The sequence below is a fragment of the Molothrus ater genome, chromosome 2 (genome assembly GCF_012460135.2).
Source record: "Molothrus ater isolate BHLD 08-10-18 breed brown headed cowbird chromosome 2, BPBGC_Mater_1.1, whole genome shotgun sequence".
NCBI classification, from domain to species: Eukaryota; Metazoa; Chordata; class Aves; order Passeriformes; family Icteridae; genus Molothrus; species Molothrus ater.
This window is the reverse complement of record NC_050479.2, coordinates 26,929,711-26,953,239: the sequence shown is the minus strand read 5'-3', so window position 1 is coordinate 26,953,239 and position 23,529 is coordinate 26,929,711. Positions and strand designations below refer to the sequence as shown.

General features: G+C 40.5%; 1 protein-coding gene across 1 annotated transcript in view; it reads left to right on the top strand.

Moving 5' to 3' along the window:
- Positions 1–23,529, top strand: part of RASA3 (RAS p21 protein activator 3) — a 130,063-nt gene that overhangs the window by 75,153 nt on the left and 31,381 nt on the right. The window contains exons 6-7 of the mRNA XM_036386801.2: positions 19,698–19,778; positions 22,484–22,556. Of these exons, the coding sequence (XP_036242694.1) occupies positions 19,698–19,778; positions 22,484–22,556 (154 nt within the window). The remainder of the gene's footprint in view (positions 1–19,697; positions 19,779–22,483; positions 22,557–23,529) is intronic.

Here is a 23,529-nt window from a genome sequence, read left to right as displayed (position 1 = left end):
AAGCAGCTGGGGCTGAGCCAGCCTGCAGTCCTGTGGAGTATACTGTGAACAGTCAGCTGGATGAATGGATGGAAAAATTCATCTGAATGGAAGGGCAAATTAAAATATTTAAGTGCTGAGCTCTTGAACATTAAGTAGTAGATTACTAAAAAGTGCAAAAGGCAAGTGTGCTTCCTTAGCCCCTGCAGAGGAAGCAAAAAATTCAGTTCAAAACTGGTTACCTAATAGCTTCTCCTTAAGAAGCATTCAGTACTTTCATTTAATCTTAAACCACTAAGCTGTTGTGCTTCATCACAGGCCGTGGTCTCATCCAGCTGCTACAGCACAATCTCCTGGACTGAATCCCTGCAAAACAGATTAAAAGGAGAAGCATTAGTGGATTTAAGTTACATTGACAGTACAGATGTAGGCACCATACTCACACTGCTTGTGTCTCCCAGCAGCTTATTCTGTCATACTCTGTAAGAACCACAGCTCTCACTTGGGATGCTCCTTCTGGGAAAGGTTTGCTACTTGTAGGCATCCCCTGTGGGACCTGGTACAAAACCTGGTGGTCCTTGTGACTGACCCCCATCAGTGTCCTGTATCCCAGTTACAGGACTTGGGATGCAGGCTCTTGATGTGTATATTCACATCATACAGGGAGATGAGATGTGCAGCCTGCTGACCACAGACCCTTGCCCAAGTATGTCAGATAAAAAAACAACAGGCATGGACTTTGTGGTTTGGTACCTTCCTCTAGCTGCACTTGTACTGAACATTGTTGTGCCATGTAGTGAGTCACCTTGGGTGCTGGGAAAAATAAAGTCTTAGTAGGTCTGGCTTCTCTCCTTTTTGTCTTTTACTCACAAAAGATCTTGCACTGTGTTCCTCCTCAATTTTACAGTCACAGCCTTCCTGGCTCTCTGCACAGTCAGCCACTGCTTGTTGTGACTATCAACATCTGGCCTCACCTTCCACTGGCTGTGAAGTGAAGGCTCCCTCCTGTTTGTCACCTGCCAGAAATCTATCTGTAATTTTATGAAGATTTTTAAGATAGGCCATGGAAGGAAGTGGTCAAGACTTTCCCATGCTTCTGGCTGCTTGTGTCCATACACACCCCTTTGTGCTGACACACAGCTTCTGGCAGCTGCTTGAGCCCTGTTGTATTTTTTTTTCCCCTCATGCTTTTTAAGCTGAAACAGGCCTTAATCCTATGTATCCTGGAAACTGCACTTTTTTCTGTAATGCAGAAGAAGGAAAATGACCAGGGAAAGAGTCTCTTTCTGCAGCCATGCTGGGTGGAGGTGTTTGAGCTAAGTCATGAACAGTGTGTGTCTAGCCATATTGCATGAATACATCTGAAAATCAATGGTATGTACTTTTCCCTAAACTTTTTTTTATGAGCCACCACTTCCCATGTACAGAAACCTTTCCTGCTTTACAACCAAAGTACTTGGAAAGGATCCGTAGACTTTTTGTAAACCTTTCCCCACCATTGCTAGAGCAGGTTTTGGGCAATGTATTTGTGTTTAGCACAGAAAGGTGGTTCCCCAGAGGCTTTAAGGCCTCTGGGCTGTCCAGACAACTTTGTCTCATCTGTCAGAGCCACACAGGCAAGGAACAGCAGATACATGCATTTGTATTTATTTAATAAAGAGGAGGGCTCCTGTAGATAGCTTTGTAGCAATCTGCAGGCTTTGCTGTGGTTAAGCTACTAGAGGCAACATTTAGAGGCACTGTTCTGTATTTAGCAAGATGACATCTTGCAGCATGCCTGAAGGAGCAGGCCACTGAACTCCTGTTGAAAGTCAGAGTGAGCTGGGAGCCTGGCTCCCTGATCATCCTCTGAGAATTCCAGCATGTGTATGTAATTAGTCACATTTAAATGTCTGTATTTATTCGGTGTCCCCAGCTGCTCCTTCAAGTGTTGTCTTATGTCTTGTCTCTTAGTTTTAAAAAAGCTTGGAAACATCTGCTTTGGAGAGCTCACCCCTCCTCCCCTCTGCTTCTTTTTTCTCCCACCCAGTAAATCTATATAGCTAAATAACAACATATGTGCTTCAGAGGCTACTGCTGTCTTTCACATGTAGTAACACAGTTCTCCAGTAAGTAATTCATAAGTCTACAAATACATTATCAATGCTGAAATTTTATTTGGAAAGTGAAGCTTTTGTAGCTCTGGTATGGAAGATGTGGCTGCTCTGCATTAATTTATTAATTAAATGCTGTGCAGCTCTCTTGAGGGCTCCACAAGATGTGTTCTGACCATGTGGAACAAAGCTGAATGGGCAGTTTACAAGAGCAGGCAGGAGAGGAGACAATAAGTAGGTATGACATCCCCAAGATCAACGCTTCAGGGATTGTTAAAAGAACAGTGACTGATCTGTGGGCTTTAAAAGCCTTCTGAAGAGGAAGAGGGGGAGGTAAGGAAGAGGGTTTCATTTGTCAGGTGTGGTTAAAGCAGAAAGTCTCTGCCTAGGCGTGGTAGTCCTGGGACTTGGTGGTGCTTCCCTTGCCTTCCCTGCCATGGGAATAGAGCACAGAGCATGCAGTGAGCAGCATCTGACCTTCCTCTCTGATGGCTCACATTATAGATCCGAACTTCCTTGTCCATGAGCATTGCTGCTCATTGGTTGACAATCACTGCCCTAAAGCAGATTGACTTTATGTAACTGTTTAAAAGTCTCTTATGCAATATGATATTTCTAAGGTTAAGGTAAATGATGGCTTCGTTTTGAAAATTTCAGAGCTCAGCCTTTTTGTTTTGTTGGCCACAACTCATGAAGGGCAAAGTTACATACATCAGGTCTGGTTAAAAGGTCTGAGATAATGGCCATTCCCACTTTTGGATCAGCAGTCTGGATCCTAATCTAAAGCATAAGAGGAAAACATGGTTTGGTCTGGTGCAGGTCTGCTATTTCCTCCTGTGATTGCAGAAAGTATTTTCCTTTTCCAGACTGGATCTGGTGTTCCACCAAAGTGCCAGCAGGAACCTGGGGTTGTTTCTTCATGAGGCAATGTTTTGTTGCTGTGTGAGGCAGTGGTGCTCAGTCTCAGGCTTTTGATGGTTATGTTGATGTGTGCAAGGCTGCAGCTCCTGTTGGAGGTCAGAGGAGTCCGGAACTGGCAGTGGCTGCTTTTCCTGACACGTTACATCTCTTGGTACTGTGCCTACATCCAGAATGGGTCCATGAGCCACCCAGCCCTCTTGGGTTTGCTGCTTCCAGTTTAGAGAATATACATTTGTGTTGCTTTAGAAAAGTTTCCATTCCACTGCAGAAGCATGCAGCCAGCTTTGAACTCACCACAGGGTAAAAGCTTATTTTCCTGCCTAAAATATGACCTGCATCAATTAGGGGAAAAAAGGTATTGCTAACTACAAGAAGGCTGGTTTAATGTATGCATCAATCAGGTGAACTCACAGTATTTTGAAAAATTTCAACCTTTGTTTGCTCCTGGGAAAGAATGCTAATGAAGGCATGAAGTAGTTTCATGGCTTCATTTTGAATAAACTCATGCATCCATTAAATGTGTTACAATCTCCTTTCTCTGGAGAGCAAGCCCTGCATCAAGCTGCACCTTTTCCTGCAGGATTGCATCTTGATCATGCTTTTAATCTGGTGTGGGTTTCATAACAAACTGATGGGGAGAAAATGCTCAGAGGTTAAATCACATAGTGTCTGGTACTTTTATCATGAAGTGCTGCAATGCTGTGGGTTTTGGGAGTACAGAGGAGAAGAAGGAAGAGAGATGTATCTTTATAAGGCTTTAACATAGTGCATCAACTTTTTCTTTTTTCCTCCCAGCTCTCATAACACTGAATTTACACTGTCTCTGCTGTTCTTCTCCATCCCCACCGTAGCCTCTGTTGACTATTTTGTAGTCTAAATCAAGTTTCAGCTGTTCTTCTGCTGCTGTGTTTCCCACTAAATGAAGTTTGTTTCATGCTTCTTTGTTTTTGTATTCAGTGTTTCTTCAGTGCTTCTCCTCTATTCATGAAATTCTTTATGCGAATCACATACAAGTGTTATTTTATCTGTAATCTCAATCAACAGCAACTTCAATTAGACTCTTCTCCAGCAGAACATATTTTAAAGTGCTCACCATTTTGAGATTGGATAGTCATCACATGATTCTGGAATAGGTATAAAACTTGGTTTAATTAAAGACTCAAATGTAAGTCTTAAGCCATTCTGTTTTAGGAGTAAATGCTGCTGTGTAAATAATGTAACAGTACTTCCTGTTTTACACAGAGGATGCACAGACTGGGATTATAAATGGAGGCAAATTATTCAAGCATAAATCCTTATGGTAAATTATTTTATTTCTAAATGTGCTCAAGGTCACAGTGTTAGGGTGCTTCAGGGACATTAGAGAACATTCCTGTAGTGCTGATGTTTGTAAAAGGTGTGTGGATTTTGAGAACTGTGAATTGTTAGCACCTACAGTAGGCTGTTAGTGCCCCAAATGTCTGCAGTTTTTACTTCACTGATGTCCTTTAATGATGATCATTTGGAAGAATTCAATTGTATTTGAGGGTAGGGCCCTAGGAAAAACCATCTGGCTGCCTTGTAATATGACCTATATCAAAAGGTTCTTCCCTTTGGAGTACAAGGTATTTCACATAGTACAGGGGTGAGCTTGCACCCTGTTTCATGCTGAATAACTCTTGGGATTTCTACAGCTTCTGTGGCAGGCACCATCCGAAACCAGTGGAGGAGTTTCTAAAGGAGCAATGTGATGAGGCACAAATTACCGTTGTCTCTGCAAACTTTTTATCTGTTGCTCCAAGAGCAGCACTTGCCAACATGATATTTAGGTAGCAGAATGGAGCTAGGGAAAGACATCAAGGTAGGCTAGAAATAGGGGAAGTTGGAGGGTAAAGAGGAAGTTGCAGGGCCCCAAGTGTTGAGGCTGGATGATTTCTTTTTTGTTGTGCTTCTTTGGTTTTTTTTTCAGATGTGAGGAAAGTAGAGACATGGTACACAATACCTAGGAAACACTTCTCATTAACTTCATTGTTCACAGAAGGACTTGTTGAGAGGAAGTTATTGCAAAAAAGTCATGCAGTGGATGTGGCAATAATGAGAAAGTATTTCTTGCCCTACTCCATCTGGAATCATGTTTGTGCTTCTGGGCACATTATTGTACTGAGAATGCAACTAGTTATGTGCTATGATTGAGTACTTTCCAGAATCCACAGTGCTAAAATCACCTGGTGTCAACTGTATGTCCCCTACTTTTCTGTCTTGGTGTAAACCTTTGACCTGGATGCCATTTTTTGGAATTTCAGTAAGAGTCAATTGTGGAAAAACTCATCTATTTTGCCAATTATATATTTGTAACGTAAATAGCACTTGTGAGTCAGATTAAAAATCTTTCAATACACATTGTTAATTTAATAGCACTTTGAAACCTGTCATTTTCACTGTCCCATTCCTTTCTGCCCTACAAGGTAGGTTGCTAGTTTATCTAATAGTTTCATTCTCATAAATACTAAGAGAAAAGGGAAATACTCTGAAAGAAATTGCAGTGAGCACAGAAATTGTCAAGGATGCTGTGCTTTTGGAGGCAGTAATGTCTGCAATTAATTTTAACTTATTTTACTGTTGACTTGCTTCCAAGCTGATGGTTTTGTAATAATTTCATACAAGCTTCAAACAGAGGCAACAATTCAGCTAGACTGTATCCAGCTGCAGATGTACTTGCTGTGTATGGTTTTTACTCTTTTAGTAGTTTGACAGTCTCTGCTGATTTGTCCAGTTTTATGCCCCACCAGCCCAAACATCATGTTTGTAAAAGGTGGCACAGGGTGACAGCAGACTCCCTATTTATGTGCTTTTCAGTCAGAAGCTGCTGAGAACTGCTGTGTGCAGCCCTTTCCTCCCTAGGGACATCCTGGGGTGCTTTCTTCTCTGCATAGCCATTGAGTTTAATAAAATTAGTAGAACTGGGGTATCTTTCAAAATCTCTACCACTTATTCAAATTTTGTGGAAAATGCCAACTGATTAAAAAAAATCATCAGCAGGAGATTGATTGACAAATATAGACAGAAAGCATTTTCTCTTAAGCTTCTCTCTTTAGGAGACTGGGCTAAAAAGCATGCTGTTAAACTCAGAAGTGTTCAGAGCTACAGGAAAAATAGAGGAGCTGGTAAATCTGTCTTACAGTGAGTGACTGCTGGATTTATGCAAGAAAATCTTCAGTGCCACCAAGCTGGGGAGGAGGGTTGATCTGCTGGAGGGTAGGAGGGCTCTGCAGAGGGACCTGGAACAGGTTGGATCCATGGGCTGAATCCAGTGATACAGGCCACACCTTGAGTGCTGTGTCCAGTTCTGGGCTCCTCAGCTTAGGAAGGACCTTGAGGTGCTGGAGTGTGTCCAGAGGAGGGCAGTGAAGCTGATGAAGGGTCTGGAGAGCACATCCTGTGATGCGTGGCTGAGGGAGCTGGGGTTGTTCAGCCTGGAGAGGAGCAGGCTCAGAGGGGACCTTCTCACTCCCTACAAACACCTGAAAGGAGGGTGTAGCCAGGTGGGGGTTGGCTTTTCCTCCCAGACAACAAGTGACAGGACAAGAGGAAGTAGTCTTAAGCTGTGCCAGGGGAGGATTAAACTGGATATTAGGAAGAAATTCTTCACAGAAAGGGTGATTGGGCATTGGAAAAGGTTTCCCAGGGAGGTGGTGGAGTCACCATCCCTGGAGGCGTTTAAGAAAAGACTGGATGTGGCACTGAGTGCAATGGTCTCATTGGCAAGGTGGTGTTAAGTGATGAGTTGGACTTGATGATCTCAGAGGTCTTTTTCAACCTAGCTGATTCTGTGAAATCTCAGTATGCACATTATTTAGAAGAGAGTCCTTCTGAATGTATGGTTACTTATTCCTACACTAAGTGATAACCAATGTTTGGAGTCTCAAGAGAAGAATGGGAAACAAGTAGTAAAACCATTGGGGGTGGGGAGTTTGTTTGTTTGTTTTTTGTCATGATCATTAATCAGCTAACAATTTCATGTGGAAAATTTTGAGTCTATTTTAACAGTTGTGATTCCTTTGAGTTAAGCCTCGATTGCTCTTCAGAAATGTGCTCTCAAGATGAAGTAATCATCATGAACTTGTTGCACAAATTTAGTAGGTGTGAGCTTTCATCACTGTCTCAAAAGAGGCCAGAATGTGATCCCGAAGATCCCTTTTCATCCCAAACTATGAGGACAAACATAACATCAGTATAAACTCTTTCTGCAATAATTGGAAGTAAAAAGCTGATGTGGGCTTCTAATTACAGCTGGTTATATCAACATGCCTATCTGACTTTGCCCTAATTTGCATCTTGTTTTTCTCTAAGATGAAGTGACAAGTCACAAAAAACTTTAATAAAGAGCACTTTACATTGCTTTTCATCTCTAGAGGCTTTGTGCTGTACAAGCAATGGTATAACCAGCACTTTGTGAAGCACATTCTTCTTTGGATTGGGATATCATAGGTTTTAACTAAACCTATGACATGACCAACCTTTCAGAGTAGAAAGTCAAATGGGACAGTGTGCCAGGGGAAATTGTTTACAATGTGTGTAATGCTTTGCTCCTGGTAGGGGCTACCAGGTTTACCATTCAGATGTGCTTTTGTTGTGCAGTTAATCCCAACTGTCAAACAAGTCAAAGGGATTTTGTCTTCCATTAGAAGTCTGTGGCTTCCTCTCCAGGCACCTTCTGGGTTTTGCTCCCATAGGTGTTTTCCTAACGTCTTAAAACTTGTGGAGAGTCTTAAGAGCCTGGTGCTTTACAGTTGTAGCATTGCAGAGGATGTTGCTTTATTAAGGAGGTTTCTCTTCTAATGGAAGATTTTGTCTGCAGGACCTACTTGCTTTGGTGTTGCTACAGAATGGCCACAAAATGTCCTTCATGGAATTTCTGTATTACATTCACAGTTTGATCCTCAGGCACAGAACACTATTGCACATCTCCTTGTAGGACCAGAGGAATTATTCAAATAGGCAAGTCACCATCCTGTGACAGCTGTTTTTGAAATAAATGGTTTATGAATCCTGTTTGATCTCTTCTTTTGCCAAGTCGGGGACATTGGTAAGGGTTTTTCAGTTAATTTCATAGGAAAGTGTACTACAAAATGTACATTTTGATCCTTATGATGCTTGTGCTTCTTTGATGGGGCTTTGAGCAGCATGCTTTAGTGAAGGGCATTCTTGTCCACTGCAGGGGGGTTGGAACTTTATGATCTTTTAGGACTCCCCAACCCAAACTATTCTATGAATATCTCTATCTGCATCAGTGTAAAAAATGTAGGTAAATGAAAGTTAACAAGCCTGACCTGTACGTTGCAATTTGATTTACTAAAGAAGACTTTCCACAGACTTGGTGTATCTGGTTTAAATGGAATGCTTCTGGTTTGAGTTAGGTTTCTTTCTTTAAAATAAAGGGCAGGTTTTGAGGATATAGTGCCTTATTTTCCATATTAAATACTGTGTGCTTTTTATTTTTTGCCTCCTGTGTTTGATTACTGCATTGTCCATAATTACAATGAGATACATTGACATCTTTTTAGATATGTAAATCCTGACAGAATCAAGTTATTAATATTATTTTGTGAATTCTAGTTGGAGAGCATTTTTATGTTAACTGTGACACAATTTGTATAACTTTAGCCCAGTCCTCTTATCAAAACAAATTCAGTGTATCAGCATTACTTTGGAACTTAGTTGGCAACATAACTGCCATTGGGTCTCAGCAGGGCTAATGAATCAATTTAATTTGAATTCCATTATGAAAGTTTTGCAAAGTGTAGCAAAGATCACTGCCCTTTAATAAAAACTATTTTTAATCAAGATCCCAGATTGTCTGATGATTTACGTAAACGTAATCAAGAGTTTTTCTGAGTTGTTTCAAGTTGAGTTTTTTAAAGCATTAAAGATACTGCTTACCTCAGGTGTGCCAAGGCATTCTCATTACAGACGATTGTAGCCTCTGTGAAGTATTTGGAGGCACCTTTGATTGCTTTCTAGTTCCACAGGTAATTACTTCTTTTCTTTATAAATTACAACCTATTTTTGTATTGCTTTCATTTAGAAAGGTGTATTTCTTACTACACCTAATTAAACTTTGTTACTACATCTAATTAACTGTATGATGTGAACATCTATGTGGAAGAGTATTCAAGAATTTATTTAGTAGAGAAATCATTATACTTGGATTGGGTAGGGATGAGAAGAAGCTGGCTGGGTTTACATTCTATTGGTGCTACAGCTTTCATTAAACCATCTCATTCCCTTGTGTTCCCTTCCTGTGCATCCCCCATCACCCAAAAGATGCTTCTTAGCTGATGCATTCTCTTGGCCCAAGAGCTGTGTGTTGTTGGGCCCTGTGGTTCAAATGTGTCATGGCATGTGATTTAGATGCTCTTTTCCAATCTCCTGTGCTTCACGTTCTACTAGTTGTTCAGGTATTTGTCAGTTCAGGTCACTCACCAGCATGTCTAAATTTTTATTTAAAATACTACTGTATATGGCCAGCCTGGGATATCTTATATGGGATATCTGATATGTTTGACATGACCATACTCAGCACTTGGGAGGAAACTCTTGTTCACCAGCTAGGTAGGAAAGCCCTAGGGTGCGCTGATTCTGTTTATCTCTTTTGTTTCTCAGAGTTTAATACCCCTACTCTCACACACCACACTTACCCACTCCCCACCAGGATGCCTATTTCCTTCTCTCTGTCATAAATTCTTTAAAGCTTCTGCTTTTAGCCTTTTCCTTACTTTTACTTCATAATCAGACTCCTGCTAGTAGGCTCAGAAGCTTTTGAGTGATTTCTTTAACTTTTACTCTGCCATGTATCACACTCTCTTAGGGATGAGTGTCAGTTATTCCTGATTATAATAGCTTCCTGATTGTAAGTTATTCCTTATTAGAATAGCTTCTTCATTTTGTCTTCCTTCTTGTCATATGAGTATCAAACATCAAATAGTTGCAGATGCTTCTGGCCTCTGCTAGCTGGTGGAGGGGAGAAGTCAGGACATGTTCCTGCAGCTTGTTTTGTTTGCTTACGTGCTCATGTATGTACATAGTGTCATGCAAGTGCTGCCTGAAAGGAGAGATTGTGCTGTGTGCCCACAGCTCCTTCCTGGGAGCAGTTAAGTCAGACATCACTGCAGTTTTCTTTCCATAAAACCTGTATTTCCCATGCAGAGCACTGAGACAAGTATACCTTTTCAAGCAAATAAAAATGACATGGGAGATTTTTGTGCCATGGACTGGCTTCATTATTTAGCCATAACAGCCTTTCTGCCTCTCATTCCCATGGTGCCTTTTGGTCTTCTTTCTTTTCTTATCAGCCTGTACAGACAGGATCTCATTGCTTCCATTTAGGATTGCCACAGGCAGCTCAGCTAAAGCTGCTGGCTGGGCTCTAATCATTTGCTGTGTATTGTAATTGCTGCTGTTTTGTGCTTCACTCCTTTTGCATTTCTCACCATGCTGCATTAACACGAGTGCTTCTGCAAATGCCTCGATACCTTGACCCATTCCTTGGCTTCCTGCCATACTACATGAAATTCAAATTTCTTCACTTGCTCCTGCAAGAATCAATATAGTACCATCATTAAGCACATTTATCTTTTCCTGATGGTACCTCCTCTTTTGTTTTGCTATTCCATCACAATTTTTATATACTACTTGCTTTGGTTTAACTTGTACTTGCATCTTTTGTTTTCTCTGAATATCAGCATGTACTAGAAATAACTTCTGCTTGCTTAGCCTTTCTCTTTTCTCTCCTGTTGTTAAGTTCTTGTTCTCTGTTAATAGCTGGGGTTGCCAGTCTGAGACCAAGGCAGAAGGAAATGATGATGTCAGTGCCAGGAATAGTCACTAAATCAGTGTAGAGCAAAATTTCAGTGAGCTTGTCTCTCTGCTTAAAGCCTCAGGGCACTGTTGTAGAGGATAATATAACCATTTTTTAATATCGACATAACTGAAGAGTTTTCTGAAGAGGCTTTTAAGAAGCTTGCAACTTTCCTGTAATTGGCTCATAAACTGGTTTTAACTACTAATGGATTAACTCCTTGTCCTGTGAGAACAGGATGGCTGTCACCCACTTTTTAGTCTGCTCTCTTTAGTACAGTGTACAGATGGCACTCTGTATATGGGTGCTTTTAAAGGTCTTTCTAGAGTGGGTATTGGAAAGCAAATGGGATGGTTTGAACTGAGTATGGAGGATAGTTCCCATATTAATATCAGGAAAATAGTCTGGTTTTAAACTTCTAAGAATTGTTGATGTTTAATGACATGAGGAGTTTGCAGTTTATTTGAAGTAATGCTGGTTTTAGGGATGCATATGTGTTGACAGTATTTCTTCCTTCTATTTAATGAAGTAGGGGGTTTTGCATTGGATGTAGTTTTACTGTAATATCTCTAATAGGATTTGGTAGAATGGGGAAGTGGGCTGTGCTCATTAGCTTTCACTTGTTTTCTATATGTTATTTGTTGGCTTTGTATGAATATTTGTCCCTGTTTTGCTATAAAATATCTTCAGTAAAATACCTGGAAAAGAAATTTTTGCTTGATCTAAGACAATAGCAGTTAATTCCTTTTCCTTTGCTCTCTCAGAAGGAAATCACCATTGCCGGCCTTGTGTTAACAAAAGTTGTGTGTGTGTGTGTGACAGAAATTTTGTGCTTACAGAACTTTCCACTTAAGACCAAAAGCTAATCTGCATGCTGCATGAAGCTGCAAAAAGAGTTGTAGGTCAGCTTGGGAAGGAATCTGTTCAGGGTAACACGGGTTTAAGAACATGTTTAATTTGTTGGGCTATGACGATTTTCAACTGAACTGGAAATGGGAAGAAAAAGTTGTGCTTACATGGGGTTGCAGCTGTAATCTCAGTTTCAAGGCTTCTATTGTGCTTTTGTCATAGAGGCTTTGGAGAGTATTCTAAAAGGGAAAAAACCAAAATAGTTGCCTGCACAGTCTATTCCTCTGATGTCCTTAGGGCTGATCAAAATGGGAGTAGTTTTCAGTGTATAAATATATTTTGTATATAAATGTTTCAGAGACAATGCCTCAAATACTGTAAAAGTCATTATTCTAAGGGAATACACATTGAGTAAATTGCTGGTCCAGGTGAAGTGCCATTTGTTTGAATGGGGCAGGATTTAATTTAGTGCCACAGACCTTTGTGGCAGAATGAGCTGCCACATGAAGGCGAAAAATAGCTCCAGTTAACTGTTAATCCTCTCAAATGTTAAGGAGATGGCAAGTGTTTATTTTTGCTTTATAAGACAGAACTTGTTTGTTCACCAAAATAAACTCAAAAGGAGGGAGAGTATTACCCAGACAAGATAGGGTACTGCTGGATTTCCTCAAGGAGAACAGTTTTCCTAGGGGCAGTGAGAGTGGCAGGAGGCTAGGCTGGAGACCAGCAGTGTGGATGAGGACTGGATAAAAACCCTGGTTTCAATTTTCCTGGAGAGATGAAATAATGTAATGGGAAAATGTCTTGAAAAATATTGATGATAAAGCAAGTATTGATGTATTTTGTTCAGTATCTTTATCTTCTTGGACATTGTTCCATCCTTTCCTTTCCCTGGTTCATTCTACCATGGTGGCATGGTCAGTGGTCACCAGACCCTGTAGCACAGGGTCATAATGCTGTAGCATTTTCTGTCTGTGTGGGACATAACTTGAAGGTGAACCAGGGCACATCATTGCAGGCAATTCCCAGGATGTGAGAACTGCTGTCAGAGGAAACTGGTCTGCTCCCAGTACAAAACAACATTCAGGTGAGAAGAATAGTAGGAAATCTTGTTTTGGTACAAATAGATCACTTCCAAAAGTCAAGGAATAGGGACTTTTGAAATAATCTTTTACTGGAGTTCACTTACTGGGAGTGGGCATGATCCTTTGGCCTCAGATGATCATCCAGAGGACAAGGACTTGATTCAATATGTGTATTCCATATTCTTAACCTCCTTATTCCATGGGGACATGGACAAGTTAAAGTCATAGTGTGGATTGGTAAGAAATTTTGAAAGGATTGGGACATAATAATTGTAGTATTTTTGATGATAAAGTCAGAGTGGAATTAAAAACCAGGATTGAGTAAACTGTAAGAATTTTTGTCTTACTCCAGAAGAAACTGGCCACTTTGTCAGCCTCTTGACAAAAAAGGGCTGTGTGTGTATGTTAAATCCTCAGTGGACATCCAGTAATTACTTTGTGGAAGTGGAGGGGAAGTGCAGGGCATGTCTGAAGGTGCACAAACAGATGGAGCATTTGGTCAGACTCAGCACAGGATACTGACTCTGAGTCTGTCTAGGACATGAAGAATGATGAGAGTAGTCATACAGTGACACACTCTCCTGGCCTCTGAAAATTTATGATTCAGGGAATTTCTGAGCTAGACATGTCACCTTTCTGCTTATTAATGGGGAATGTACTTTGTCTGAGTTACATTCAGACAAACCCCTCTGAAACATGTGAATATAACTGTTTTATTAAGGCTGTGATAAAGGGAATAAGAAGGAGGCCTGGCAATAATTCCTGCTTGCAGTGGAAGGTGTCAGTCAGTTCATTGGTCTGAGAGCAGCTGCCCTGTGCCCACCCAGGTGTGAGGTTGGCCAAGATGCACATGGAAGTCCATCATGCAGCATTACAGCAACGTTCCTCCTAAACCACTGGGAATGAGAAGGGAGCTCAGCTTGTGGTGCAAAGCTGCACCAAAAGAAAAGAGCATTCTGGAATGATATGAACATTGCAAGGAAGGGACACCACCTCTTTGCTGTTAGACTAGACAAAAAGACTGGACTGTTCTATTATGAAGTTACAGAGTCATAGCCTTATTTTATGCTCCATGAGAAGCCCAGTCACAAGGAGAGAGTATTTAGAGGTGTTCTGTTACCTCTGCAAGACAAAGTACTCAGGATAGTACATATGTTACAAAATTACTCTAGTGAGTAGAAAAGAAAAAATTGGGAAGGAGAAAAAAAGAGAGAGTGAGAGATCTAGAGAGACTTAAGAAGCTAAGTCATATACCCAGCTCTGGGAAATGTGCTTTATGAAACAAGTACTTAGCATAAGCCAAAGATGCATTGTTTTGATGTTAGTTCTGACAAATCTACCACAAGTTTGCTTTTACGTTGGTATTTGTCTGGTCAGGGTTACCTCACAAAGTACTGAGTGTTCAAGTAATCATTAGATCACTAGAGCAAGCAAGGAGGAAGTCTCTTGTCTTTAAAATGATGCAGAGCAGAACCTGAGTACGGCCAAAAAAATGTTCATATGAGGTGGAATGAAGTCTCAAGATAAAGAAGTGAAAGAGAGGTAGAACAAGTGAAGGCTGGAAATAGAGGAATGATAAGATAGATGGGCAAACTTGCTAAGTATCTATATTGATCTCAGAAACCAAGCAATTAAAATACATGGTACAGTGATAGAAAGCAATTGTATTGAAAAAATGATGCATTTATTTTCTCTTGAGAAATCACAGTGAGAAAAGAGTCTGATTTGAGAAGGAGAATGGGAATGGTGTGCTGGTCCCTACTCTAAGCTGAAAGTGGGGAAACAACTGTGCCTGAGTTGGTAGACTGGAGTGATTTATTCTGGAAAAACAGTAAATACCCATATGAGTTTTAAGAGCAGCAATGTCCCTTCTGGTTTCTTTTTTTGGTCTGTTTTTGCCTTGGTTGTCCATTCTGGGACACAAGGAGGCTGATGACACATGTGCATCTTGAACTAATCACGAAGCCTGTAATTTCTAAACAATTTTTGGAGTTCCTGGGCAGGAACATGGAATGCCTGTGGGCTTGGATCATTCTGATGTTGCTCACCTGTGTTAAGGCTGATTTTGAGTATGTTTGTGTAGGGGCTGTGTCAGAGATTACAGCCTCTAGTGCTGAGATGGCAACCCAGAGGAAATGCCTGTACTGTAAGATATGAGCTACTTAGTCTTTGTTGAAAAATCTCTTTATTTTTTTCAAGACTTTCTGCTCCTGCCACCCTCTCAGCTTCTGTAGACACAAGGGCATGCTTATGATATGTTTAGGTTTTTGAGGTTTTCTCTTACCCACTGGGAATTTTCCATAGCTTATTTACTCTTCCGAAGGTTTGGTCATCAACCATATTGAAAACTGAACTGCCTTGTTTCTTGAAACGTATTAATTTTATAAACCACAAGCAAAATACAGTGAGGCAGCTGCATTGAGGGTTTTCTCCTATGACCCAGCACTAACCTTAGCTCTGCCCAGCCAGGCAAGCTGTGAAGGATGGCTCATTCTGCCCCAGCTGGGCTCCAGACAGCTAATGGTGAGAAATCACCAGTTGGGTAGACAAGATTCTGGCAGCCACCAGACTTTTTTTTTTCCTCTGAGGTCTGATGGGTTGACTTGTAATTCTTGAATAATCTTGATTGTCAGGCGTTTTTTTCATTATTCTAGTACATGTAAGTTAAGTTTATTCTGCAGACTAGAGCAGGGGCATTTTATTTTTACTGGCTTTGTTCACTGCTTCCCACTATGCCCCTCTTTCCCAAGACCATACCTTTATTACACTTTCTTTTTCTTTTTCATCTAATCCAGATATGAACTGTCAGTCTAAATAATGTGATGGCCTTGTGGCATAATTGAGATTCCATTTTATTGTCTCTGAGTAGCTGACATTTTGTTCCAGCTCTTTCCTTGCGTGCCAAGTAAAGCCTGTGTTTTGGTACCAGGCTGGGAGAGAGGAGCAGTAATTGACTTAGCAACTTTCCCATGACTGAAGAAAATGCCTGTAACAAAAGCAGCCCTGACATTACAGTATCCTGTAGCTAAGGAGAGTGTTCTAACATGAGTCAAACAGACCTGTGCATTGTTGAATTTTATTGTTTCTCCTCATAATGCTTTATAAGAAACAAGAACTAGAATGAATGTCTCTCCAAACACAGCCTTCCTTCCTCAGAATCCTAAGTCTTCAGTCTTTTGCCTGATTTCTTCAACATTCTTAAACAATAACTGCTTTTAAATTACCTGAAAGGCTTGTGATACAGTCTGTTGGTGTCTGTTTCCTGTTTTCCCACATTTTGTTTCTTTCAAGGTTGCTTTTGCTTTTCTTATTCCAGAAGCACACAAAGAAGCATCTTACTCTTAAATCATCGTGGCAGCACAAGAACATCTGTGTATTTTGTTTTATTCTTTTTTCCTTTTGTTTTTGCTTTTCCCCCAGAGAACAGAACAACTACCCTACTGTGTAAAATGCCCCTCTAGTCTAGCCTAGTACTGATGCTCTCTGGTGAGTGATACTTCAAGTGGTGTGATTGCTCCAGTGTTGCACCCTTCCTGATCACCAGTTTGGGATTTCCTGAGCTGAAGGAGGCTTCTGGACCATTAAGCTTTAATAGCTGCCTACAAACTTATACTCCATGAGTTTCTGTAGTGCTGATTTTAATCCAAATATTCTTTCAGCCTCCACAACACCGCGTGGCAATAAATTTTGCAATTTCATTGTGTGGAAAAAGTACTTCCTTTTTGTTTATTTTTAAACCTTCTGTCTGGTAATTTCATTATGTGCCCTTTAGTTCTTATTTTGTGAGGAAATGTTCTTCACACCATTCATGATTTTGTAAGCTGTTTGTGGATGGTTAACTTCTGTTTTCTGAGCTGGAGAGTACAGCTCTGGGAGAGCTATGGGTGGTTAGAAGCCATCTGTTGTTCTTCTCCATGTGTTCTGGAGAGCAGAGCACACACAATTCAAATTATAGGTGCCCAATGATGTACATTGGTGTGTTCTCTCCAACCAGCTGGTGATACTGCTTGCCTTTTTAACCATTGCTGATGATGGATGTGATAACACAGGGCTACCCACAAGAAAAACCTTCAATTCTTCTATGTGGCAATATTAGAATAGATCTGTCATTGTACATGTGTACAGTTAGGATAGACATATTTTTTGTTTGGATGAGTTCACACTTTTCATCATTCAAGTTCATCTGTGATGTTTTTTATTTTCTGTTTTGATTGTGTAGTGATTTGCAAACTCTGTATGTCCTCAAGTGTAGATTATGCTCTCTCTAGGATCACTTTCTATTTTCTACACACTCTGGAAAGAACTGCTTTTACTTAAACAGGAGTCACAGTCTCTCTGGCCACATGCTCTGACTGTTTAAATTTCACATAGTTCTTCTCTTATGGATGAGAGCTCACTTGGAATCCATTCATCAGCAGCAGAAAATTGGCTGACTGCTATGAAGCCATTGAGTTACTATTTCATTTTAAGGAGCTTCCAGACTGCTTTAAGGAAGCACTGGAACACATGAGTTTGGTTTCACGCTGACACTTGGTGTACAATCGTTCTGTTAAATAGGAATGTGTTCATGCCACATCTGCCATCCTAAAAGAATTACCAGAAGTCCTGCTGTGGCTCACTGGCCAAGTGTTTCTGCTGTGAATGTGGTCCTGTGGTCCTACTAGTGCAAAGACCACTGGAAGGAAAGTGGTCTGTCCTTTACTTGTAAGAAAATCAAGCTGCACCTGCCTCTCCATAAAAACTTTCTGCTGGTACTTACTGGCTTTTTCTCCTGCATTGACATATACTCTGTCAGGGTGCTACAGTGTAAAGTTCCCCATAATGTTCTTTCTGTTCACATCTGCCCCTTTTAAATTTAAAAAGTGGCATCTCCCTTACAATTTGGAGTTTTTGTATTACTACATGTGCAAAGAAAAAGCTTATTCTATACTTTCTTTGTAAGGTAAGCTAGGTGAATTTAGAGTAGGATTTGATTGCTTGCAAACAGGCATCTGGTCTATTTATGAAGCCTCTGAGAGATGTGGAGCTGTCAAATTTACGTGTTTTTCATGGGTACCTCCTGCCTCTGTGGAGCAGCATCAAGGGATGGTGGAAGAAACGAAGTACGCATTGCATTGAGGCAGCCAAATCATGTGTTTGTGTCTTGCTTGATGCTGAGGGTTCCTGAAGCTTACACCATGGATTTCCAGCTGGTGCTGGGATAGAATTTGTGGCTTGAATTTCACTGTTTGTGTTGTAGCACTCTGTAATATCAGATATGTGCTTAAACTAGGTGGCTTCGGAGGCTTCTAAATTCTGTCTCTGTAGATGGTGAATTTGTAGTGAAGTAATAGAAGTCCAGAGATAAAAGCAGCACATGGACTGTGCAACCCAGGCTTTTCCTAACTCTCTCTGTTGTTTTGATCTGTGATTCCACTTGCATATCCAGAAAACAGAACACAATTTTGTACTAGTGTTAGTGAATGAGCAATGAGGAGTTGACCAGGTGAGGGCTGTGCAATTGAGAAGCTTGTGAGCTGGTGCATTACTAAGGGCTGTCTGTATTGAAAGACAGCTACCTAGCCTTCATTCTGAGGGGCCATGGGTAGGACAATTCAGCTAGGAATGTAATGTATCATTTCAGCTACCTGTGTGTGCCCCTTAGTGTGGTGTTCAGTCTTCTTCTACTTGTAGTGCTGTGTGAACCTGTCTAGGTTTTACCTTCTCTGGTACAAAAATGATTCCTGTGTTGATGCAGAATATTACTTATTTTCTCCCTTTATGGAGGGTAGGTAAATAATAGGTCTGTAGTTAAACTATATTTAAAGCCTACACTATATGTAACCAAATAACTTGCCTTGTGGATGAAATTGTGGAGCACTATCTGTTACTGAATTTTTCTCTATTGCTCATCCTTACATTCTTTTGCATTGAAATTGCCATCACTGAAAACAGTAAAATGCCTATTATTTTGCATGTGATGTTATAGCACCCAGAATTTTGCATGATACTTCACATTCCAATGATGGTACTGCTCACTTGCCCAGAGAGCTTCGTGGTTGGTCTTCACTGAAACTTTCCAGTGAAAATTGTGCAAATACATCAGCTCAGCAGGTTACCTGTTGGAAGCAGAACTTGTTGCTGGAGGGAGAGTTCTGGAAACTGGCTTGTCTGTCTTTGTTTCCAGCTGGTGCTGCATTTCTCAGTAGGTTTTAACGTCTGAAACATGCAGCATTTTTTCAGTTTTTGGGGGTAGTTGTGTTGAGTTTTTTCTTCTTTTTTTCTTCCCCAAAGAGATGTTGAAGTGAGAGTGCAAAAGTGCAGCTTTCCCATTACTGTGTGCAGCAAACCCCAATTTGTTCCATTTTTTCCCTCCAACGTCTCTGTTACTGCTTGAGTGCAGAGCTGCTGAACATGGAGAAGGATGGCTGTGTTATATGTCCTGGTCTGTAATTAACACAACTTTATAAATAAGCCCATGCCAAATTTTGCAAAAGCACTGAGGTCTTCATGAATGTTATTTTGAGAAATTATTTAACTGCTTCTGGAATCTGTCTATGTGGGTTTTTTCTTATATTTCTCTTACAGTATAAATTCTGGTTATGTATTTTGGCGAATAAATTGTCACAGAATTTTAAAGTGCTGACAGCTCCCATCTTGACAGCAGACTCCTGCTTCATGAACCTTAAATTGCTGTGCTTGCATAATAAAAATCCTTTGAGTTAAGGCTTTGCAGTAATTTAACAGTATTTTTGACCCTTATTAAAGTTAGTATTTAAGAACAGAATGTGTTGTCAAGTTCAAGTATAAATTAAATGTTTCTGCTTAGTGACATTTCAATTCCCTAGTGTAAAGTGTTGTGAAAAAAAACCTATGAACATGCTTCAGTTTTATTTTCCCTCCAGCTTCTTTCCATTAAATTAATGTATTTGTCTTCATTTTCTTCTTTTCTAGAGTTTTGGAGTGCCAAGGGCTGCCCATTGTGAATGGGCAATGTGATCCCTATGCCACTGTTACCTTAGCAGGACCCTCCAGGCAAGTATTGCACATTCAAGGGCTTCCCTTTTATAAGGGTGGTTTCTGTTTCCTTTGTCTATTAGAAATTTGCTTTCTCCTATGGACAGCTGGGAGTACTTAGACACTGCTAGAATATGTTAAATGTTGGGGTGGGTGTGTGTATGAGCTACTGAACTATGCTAGAGTAAGTGATTTGAGACTTGTTTCAGTTTTGATTTATGTAAAGATCTGAATAATTTGAATATCCCAGAGTATATAGTTTGTGGTTAGTCTTAATTTATGCATCTTCTCACCTCACAGTTAGAGGCCAGTTTTGAGCAAATTCATTGCCTAATTTTGGGCAGGGTGGAAGAGAAATGTGAATACATCAACATCTTGTCGAGTATGCATGTTTGCATGTGAATATTTAAAAGTGTCTTCACTTTCAAGGTGTGACAAATTAATATGTATGTCAAAAACCCTCAATGGCTCAGTCCTGTAATTTGATATATGCAGACATAATATCATGGATAAAATTTGGAATGAGGTTTAAGTGATGAGATTCTGCATGATACTCTTGAGTTCAAATTTGGGATTCAATTTTCCCATCTGTTATGAAAATTTTCTGTGCTGTTAGATGTCGCTGGTTTTTCTGCTTATCTAGCCATCTTTTATGTCTGTGTCATTTTAGAAACAAAACAGCTCTGCTGTGACCTCAATCAGATTTGGAAGCATGGGTTATTAATGATGTTTTGCAACAATTTGTTGAAAATACTATAAATAAGAAGCATTCTTGACAAATATTTACCTTGCATGTAGAGAAGTCTTTGAGCCTGTCTGTATTCTGCATCTTTGTCTAGGTGTGTTGTGCCTTATCTCCATTAATGGAATTGTATATTTGACTTGTGCAATTCATTTTAAGGCTGTAACTTGTTTCAAATGACTGGCTGGGTGTCTATTATTGAAACAGTAAGGAGACTGACTGGCTAACTCTTGAATGTCTGAATTTACCTTTGTCTGCCTCCCTATGCCCCCAGTCTGAATAATGTGTGACTATTGATAATGTACTTCTTCAGAATAAGGAGCCTAGCCTTATCCTATTCCTATCTGGGTTTTGGTGGGGGGAGAAAACTTGCTTCCTATCTCCAGCAAGCAGCATGCAGCTTATTCCCATTCACTGCTTTGTAATTGCTCAATAATTGTGCTGCCTTAATCACCTCCCGTTCTACATCCTGCTTCCCAGTCCCCTCCCAGATGGGTTTATCAGTAAAGAGGCTGATTGGCAAGTGTGACTGATGAGATGGGGTTGGCAATCTGTGCTGTGTCCTGGAGGAGATTAGTGTCTCTTATCTCTCAGCTTCTCCTAGGAATAGTGGGATATTCTTAATCTGTACATCATTCTCCTCTCTGGATTTTCCAGTGCCTCTCATTTTAGAGTAGGAAAGCTGCTTTATTCAGCTGCAATTATGCAATGACAAGCATAAAAATTTCAACAAACATGCTGCTGTTTATTATGTGATTTGTACTTAGAGTCATCAGACTTCCTGACAGAAACTCTTTCTGTGCCTGTATTACGGATGGAAAAGTATTGTATACTGTTGGACAGGCCCATTCAACTCACATGGGAAGTCTGGAGCAGCACTGGGAATTAGATGCAGCTCCCCTTGACCTCTGTGAAATACTCAGAGTTGTCCAGTGAATATAAGCAGTTACAAGCTATCTAAGCAGCTTTGGTGCATGAGAAATGAACGATAGATTCTGGGATGAAATGATTAGTAGGTCAGTTTTCCACATGGCTGATGTGCCTCTCCATCTGCATCTGTTTTATCTATGCCTGCAGAGCTGTAGGGTAACATTGGTGACACAGGACAGCACACAGCTTTTCTCTTGTAGGTAGTGAGAACAAATCAAGCATAGGTTCATAGCATTTGGAAGCCATCAGACAGCTGTTGGCTGGCCTGTGAGAAATGCATTGGCTGGCTTGAGCCCAGCAGTCAATGTCTGTGTTCTCAAAGGCAGGCACAGGCGGGTGGCTCGGCCCATGGGGGATGAATGGGCACTGCAGAGCTGGGTCAGGCCTGCTGAGTGGTTGGGAGGAGGTCTGCCACATCTTATGCCTTCAGGACAATAAAAATAGAGACTTCTGCTCAGCATTGGTCATAATAATCCACCACTGTATTAACTAAGTGCTGCTGCTGCAGGGAAAGGGATGCTCATACAGCAATAAAAATATTCTTACCGAAGAAACCATTCTGGATTTTTTGATTGTCACTGAAAAGCAGTGATTGATTTTTCAGACCAGAATCATAAAATATGACTCACAGAAATAGCTAGGCTAGTCTTTGTCTCCTGTGTTTTTAGAGTACGAAGAATTTTTGAGTCACATCAAGACTGAGACTGTCCTCCAAATGTTGCTGCTCAGAGCCCTATTTTTGCCAGTTTGTACAGATAAAAGATTCTACTATGTCAACCAAGTGAAAGAATAAGGGTTCAAGGAGTTGTGTTTAAAATAGGATAACAAAATGTGATTATTGCCACTTTAGAGAACTAGGAATGCATTGAATCTCTCTCTTAAATGTGTGCAAGTGTCTGTGCCTTGCTGTGCTGGAGCTACATGACATTCCAGTTTTATCAGATAAATCAAGTGGCTGGCTATTTCCCCCTCAGTGGCTCTCTTCTAGGATCACGCTTCTACTAATGTTGTTTCTTACCCTTTTTGTTTTGTTTTTGTTTCCTTAATTCAGATCAGAAGCCAAAAAGACTAAAGTTAAAAAGAAGACCAACAATCCACATTTTGATGAAGTGTTTTATTTTGAGGTTGGTATTTCAAAGGAGCGGGTGATAAGCTGAAATACTATACTGTGGATAGTTGGCACAGCATCCTGCTCCATGTTGTGCCAGCTGTCATCTTTGAAGGCTGTTTCAAAGCATGGTGTGGGGGAAAGAAGTACCCAGGCTCAGACTGGCTGTCTGCTGAAGGAGCAGTATCCTGCTTTCACCTCAGGTGCTCTGTAGGGAAAGCTTCAAGTTGGGCACTTCTGAGCAACAGGCTTTACATTTAATCACAACTCATCCCACGAGAGTTTTGGAAAAAGCACATTTAAAAATTAGTTGAAAAAACCAAAAAACCTGAACAAACCACACATGCAGAGAAATTATATTTTTTTCTTAGTCTGTGTTTTTATAGCTGGTCCACCCTGTCTTTCCCAGTCACTGGGAGGAAGGTTATCTCCTTAGGAATACTGAAAACTGTAGAGGAAAAATACACTTAAGCTGGTTTTTCTGGCTGTCTACCAGTCTGCTGCAATATTAGTGCCTTTTCTCCAAGTGGGTAAAACCTCTATAGCTTTATTTAATACAGAGCATTTTCAACAAGTCCAGTTAAGATAAAGTATAACTTCTATGAAAGTCCTCATTTTGGTTCCTTTTGGCAAGAGTAGCTCTCTAATTGTGGTGTGTCCATACATATATGTGCATGTGTTTATAATTTAGATCTCTCTTGAAACTTTTGTCTTCTAAACAATGCGTATCATTCTCTTTTTCTCTTGGATATCATAGTCCTGGTGTGTGCTTGACTGTTCTATTTCAGTAGACACCTCAAGAAAGTATCTGTAATGATGAAGTTGATGGAATAAAAGCTAGAGTGGCACAGTGCAGTTGGCATGGATTGAAAAGCTCTTTCTGCTCATGTGATCTGAAAGATGCAAGCCATATATGCATTAGAAATTGTTGCTGCCATAGGGATGGCACCTAGGGATGTGGTATCTGGAATCAGTTCTGTGCCACAGCC